Below are 6,014 nucleotides of genomic sequence, written 5' to 3'. Positions count from 1 at the left end.
TCCGGCTACGTGTGTATAATTTACTAACCATTACCTTTACCTCATATTAGACATCATAATCGATGTTTAGCTTAGTTATTACTTCGCACCAATCGACACTAGCCTATTAGATAGTATCACACTAAATCTATGTTGATAATTCTTTTCTTGTTGATTACCTCCTTGATCCGGCAAGTAGCAACAAGGCGAGTTCTAACGCGTTCACTCGTTAAAAAGACTTTTAAACGAAAGAATTATCAATGCATGCAAAACACTATTCAAGAATTGCTTATTTACTATTCATACATTGTTAATCGTTCATGGTTACCACAACCCTAGTTATGAAAGTTAGTTACTCATTATCTCAAAAACACAATCAAAATTTATTAAAATAAATATGCTTGTGTTAATCATAAAAAGTTAAGAACAATAGCTAAACTATCTTTTATTAATCACGAAAACAAATAAATAATAAAAGAGAAGAAAGAATAAACCACAATTCTCCGGCCTTCACGGCAGCTCTTCCAAAGTTCCTAAGCTAGAAGAAAATTTATATTGTGTCTTGTATCTTGGTTCTTGGCCCCCCTCTTCAAATAATTATTTCTATGCACTATTTATAGATGTATGAAACCCTAAATAAAATACTTGAATCCAAATTAAATCAGGAATCCAAAACCAAAAGGAATTGGATTCCTTTTATTTTTTTCCGCCGCGTGAATCATGGTGCTGCCGCCTCAACTTATTTCTTCACTATTCACTTGCTGCCACGTGGCAGCAGCGAACATCAAACTGAAATTCCTCAATTGCAACCGTCATTCCCATATATATATATATATATATAAATATATTATTTTATTCAATTTAATCCATTAAGCTGTCTGTTTGATTTCCTTCTTCAACCTTCCATCTTTAATTCATTTTAGCTCCAAACTTCTTCATTTTTTCACCAATTTAATCCTACAAATAAAATATACCATTTAACACAATCCATAAAATTTAAGCTTAAAAAGGACAAATATAAATAATAAATGTGAGGAAATAATGATTAAAAATATGTATTTTTAGCCTCACATCAAGAGGACTCAACAACCTTCAATTTGGTACATCATGGGTCACCTAACTAATCATGTGCTAAAAGTTATGATCGTTTGAAGTTGATCCAAAACTCACAATTGAAGAGTAACTTGTACGAATCTCAATTTAGCTCTTTCAAAGTCCAAGGTGTTACAATATATTGAGCCCTTTTCGATGAGACAATACATTGAACTCCATGTTTAGCTCACACAATTATATGTTAGTTAGAAGTACCTCCCACATTTCCAAACTTAAATCTTGCATGACCTTGTACTATGCTTTAAAATTCAGATCATCGGATTTAATATTATGTTTACTTGGTTATTGCATTGTCATATTTTCATACTTATCATGTTATTATGTCATGTTTATGTATTTCCCATAATCAGTACATTCCGTTACTAACCGCATACATTTTTCCTATATTGTTTTATAATATAGGTTTTGACGCATATTCTTGTGGTTGTGGTTAGTAAGAGACTTCTGATCAACTTGCACTATTTTTGGTAAGTCCTCATGGTTCGGAGATATGCCACTTATGAGTTCCTTATGTTCATTTCAGACTTTACTTTCAATTTCATATGTTCGAGTGAGTTAGGACTTTTCCTAGCAACTCACTTATGATTAGAGGCTTATTCATACATTAGTATTTTCGCATATGTGTGTTGTACTTAGATTTTCCATGTTATGTTGAGATTATCAATTGAGACTTTATCCTGTTTTTCATGTTATTTCAGCTATGTATATTATTTTTTTAGTGTTATGCTATGTCATGTGGTTAGTTTAGAGTCTCTCAGAATTCTAGGTACCATGTCATGTCTAGGGGTAGTCTTGAATCGTTATAAAGGCACTTTTAGATCCTTTATTTCAATACTAACATTCTCAACTTGTACCTTATCCTGAATTCCTTCAATATTGCTTGCAGGAACTTCAAAGGATCTTTGTTGCTCATTAGTAACATTTGCAATTGCAAGAACAACCTCAACATTCTCTCCAACAGACTTTGTCATTTCCTTGCTCAACCCCTGATTGCAATCACCGAAAGACAAATCTTCAGATTCTTTTACTTCAATACTTACATTATCTTCTTGTCCCTTATCCTTATTTTTTTCGGTGGTGCTATCTCTATTGTTATTTTTTGTAAATATCTTTGTAACCCAGTCTTTGGTATTCAATTATTGCTAATTAGCTTTTTCCGTATTCTTTGAATTCTTCCTCATTGTTTCCCATCTTCCTTGTTTAAATCATGTACTATTGCCTTATTATGATCTTTTCTAGACTCCTTATATAATTTGAAGAAAGATGTGTGTGATAATTGCATCTCCTTATTTGTACGCACATCCATTAGTGCTGCAAAAGTTTTATCATTACTTAACTCTACATTCCCATTCTTGTTCTTCCATTGTTTATTTAATTGTAGATATAATTCTACTTGTACGATACCTTTTTTAGATGTCTTCCCAGCCTAATAAAAGGTACCTCCGATTGAGGACCAGTCACTTCAGCCTCATTCAAATTTTCTACCCCCCCTCATATATAGGTTTAGGTTTAAGAAGTTCAGAATGTAAAACCATGCAATTAGTTTCAGCATGTCCCTGTAATTTGCATTGTTTACAACATGTCCCTGTAATTTGCATTGTTTACAATACTTTGATAACATATCATATTGAATGTTAAGTCTCTCCTCCCTAAAGACTAGTATTTTCGTTAACCACTTCCATCTCCACAAATTTAGGAAATTCAGCAAGATAATCCACTTGTACCTTGACGCTAACAAAACTAGGTCGAGTCTTGTTTATAGTGATCATGTCTAGATGTAAATGCTTCCCAACTGCTAATGCTAGTGAGATTATGGATTCCTTAACAAGGTAAGTTGGTTTTAAATTCGGAAAGGAATTCATGTCATCGCATGGGTTGTCTCCACCTTTACATTGAATTTTGCATCATAAATGAGAGGCATAACCATCCTTAGACAATATATAGTAACTAGTTTAAAACATCATATTAATGAAGTCCTCCTTGCGGTTAAACCTTATTAGAATATGTATATTTCTTAGCAACCCAATTTCGCAATCTCCTTTTATAGTACACTGTTTCAAAAATTTTATTCTAAGCTCATCAATATTTGGCTATCCATTCATTCTTTCAACCTCTTCCTCAGTCCACACAACCTTGGGGCGTTGGGGGTGTTGAAGAATGAAAAAAGATGTCTCAGAAGAAAATGGCAATACCAGACCAGCACTTGAAGAAGGCTGGCCGATGGCCGTAATGGCATTCCGGTGGAAATCAGTTGGAAAAATTAGAATCGATTACTGTCACAGCTCACAACTCACAACTCATAACTCATAGCTCACAAACTCTTTGGTCCATGTAGTCTCTGTGGTACTCTACATAGTCATCTTATGTAGATTAAATCGATAACCTCTTGTTAATTTTTTCATTAAGATTGTGAAAAACTCTATCATAACAACTCAGAAAAGATGAAGGGAGTAACAATTTAAATTTAGGTGCAAAAAAAAGGGAAAAAACCTTATTGAGAGCATTAGAATTGGTTAAAGCACAAAAACTTCAAATTACAAAAAAGCCCCCTTTGGTCGACAAGCTGGACAATCCGCAGCTCTGTTCTATATTCAGTTGAGCCATTTTTTTTTAAATCGATATAAGCCAAGAAAACAGAACTGTTGTGTGCACAATAACTTTTGTCCATGGCTTTCTCTTCATTGTTTTCCCGTTTACGTTCTTGCTCGAAACCCATTTGCAGGAACCTACGAACTTCAAATTTTCAGAGACCCCATATTCCATCTAGCCTTACAGAGCCAGTAACTTGCTCAAGAAAGGGGCAGGGGACAATCCCATCATGGGTTGCTTCTTTAATCCCTTTAGCCCTTGCTGTCTCTGCTGGTTCTCTTGCATTGCAGTCACAGAACTACCCTTCACGCTGTCTGAATGATGCTCCACTTTCTGACCTAAAAAGGTAGTCTTTTTTTGTTGATAAATTCCTAATTTTATAAATACCTTTTTGAAGTAGAATTATTACCTGAGAGTTCTACCCCATGGTGGTGATTTTAACAATCGGAATGAGTGGACTTTTCTTTTGGGGTTTCTTGAAAATGAGCTTTGTTATGATTATGTATGTTGGATATAAAGAGAAATTGGAATAATGATGGGTTTAACTATTGGAAAGAGTAATACTTTGTTTGGTTTACATTTGTTAGTCTATTGATAAATGAGTAATGCCATTGATATCTTTTCCTCTCTTAAATTGTGTTTATTATCTGAGATTTAATCATTTTTTGTGGTTTAACAATTTGGAAATTTGAATTTTATAAAGCTTATGTATGAATAATCTGTGTGGATCAGTAGTTTTGTTAAAAAAATGTTCTTAATGAAAAGGAGGACACTCGTTTTTATTTCTGTGCAAAATGAGTGAGTATGGAAAAGTCATGTTGGAAAATAAGAAAGTAACATGCTTTGTGCTAGGATATTTATGGGTTTTTAGAATGTAAGAGGTTTGATGGAATGGAATGAACCTGAATGGAGCGAAATGGCTATAGATGATGCATATAGTTGACCTCAATTGATTAGGGATTATGTCATTGTTGACCAATTGATTAGTGAAATGCGTGCATGAAGATATAAATCTCTATCCTTTAGATGTGGGGACTTATTGATTTTCTCTTATGTGTTTGGAAGTGTGAAAACTGGTGGCAAAGGTAGCACAGATTATGTCGTGAAAGGTTCTCTTAGGAAAGTTCCACCAGAGCTTATAGAAGAATTGAAGGGAATTTGCCAGGTATTATATTTTAATATTTTTTCTTTGGTAAACTTATTTAATAATACATCTTAAGATTTTGGTCCTTAATTTACTTCCTGAATATAAGGATATACCATGCTTTCTATGTTTAACTAATTTAATCATCTTCACTGCTAGCTAAGCCTGTATCTATGTTTAACTAATTTAATCATCTTCACTGCTAGCTAAGCCTGTAGCAGCATCAGATTACTTTTAGCTAAATAGTGGAATTTTTGTATGTAATTTTGTAATTGGTTTGAGCTATGCTGAAACAATATGATGTAGGATAACATGACAATGGATGAAGATGAGAGATATGTTCACGGGAAGCCACAGAACAGCTTTCATAAAGCTGTAAACATTCCTGATGTTGTAGTTTATCCAAGGTCAGATTCATTCTTTGAACCAATTTACTATTCTAATTTCTTTGCTTCTGATGTGGAATGTACTTTCAATTCCTTGTTGGCCACTGAGCCACCAAAGCAATTTGGTTCATGTTTTATTGGGCCACAAGTTCTATTGTGCATAGGTATTTTGGGCATGATGACATGTATTCTATGTCAAGTGTTCCCTATCCACAAGTCATTCCAAAAAAAAGGACAGAAACAATGATTGGTCTTGAAAGTTAGGAGAGTTTGTCTTGTGAACTCTCCTATTCTCAAGATGAACGCCATTGTTTTTATTTGTCGTACATTCTAAGATATTGTTTAGGTTTCCAATTTGACAGTACTTTTGCTTATTGTTATCTTCTTGGCTACCATATCAAATAGTAACATGGATGTCCTTCCACCTTTGCATTTCCAAGTAAATGAAAATTTTGATTTTTTCACACTCCTATACATTTTAAACGTGATATTTTGCAATTTGAACTCACTTAGAAAATGTGGGAAGTCGACTATCACATGGTACAGACAAGTAATCAGTCTGCTTTGTATAATCCTTTTAATCTTAATGCATACAAATTCCATATAAACATTAGTTTTTTAAGCAAGGTGGAGCTACGGTGATTTTATTTAATTTTTACCGTGAATTTATTGTTCATGGTGAAGCTGTTATCTATTGAAAAACATTACGATAAATCATCCTACCTGTTCTCCCTTATGCAGGTCTGAGGAGGAGGTGTCTAAGATAGTTAAGTCTTGTAACATGCATAAGGTCTGAATTCTCT

At 33.7% G+C, this 6,014-nt stretch overlaps 1 protein-coding gene across 2 annotated transcripts in view; it reads left to right on the top strand.

Annotated features, from left to right (window-relative positions):
- The first annotated feature begins 3,716 nt into the window (after positions 1-3,716).
- LOC125837913 (D-lactate dehydrogenase [cytochrome], mitochondrial) overlaps positions 3,717-6,014 on the top strand; it is a 41,960-nt gene continuing 39,662 nt past the window's right edge. For both annotated transcript variants that reach the window (XM_049516988.1, XM_049516987.1), the window contains exons 1-4: positions 3,717-4,027; positions 4,747-4,846; positions 5,132-5,232; positions 5,953-6,001. In XM_049516988.1, coding sequence (XP_049372945.1) covers positions 3,759-4,027; positions 4,747-4,846; positions 5,132-5,232; positions 5,953-6,001 — 519 coding nt within the window. In that variant the 5' untranslated portion in view covers positions 3,717-3,758. The remainder of the gene's footprint in view (positions 4,028-4,746; positions 4,847-5,131; positions 5,233-5,952; positions 6,002-6,014) is intronic.

Source organism: Solanum verrucosum, unplaced genomic scaffold (genome assembly GCF_900185275.1).
Source record: "Solanum verrucosum unplaced genomic scaffold, falcon-dt-bn FXZP01000262.1, whole genome shotgun sequence".
In the NCBI taxonomy this organism is placed as follows: domain Eukaryota; kingdom Viridiplantae; phylum Streptophyta; class Magnoliopsida; order Solanales; family Solanaceae; genus Solanum; species Solanum verrucosum.
This window is presented reverse-complemented; position numbering and strand designations above follow the sequence as displayed.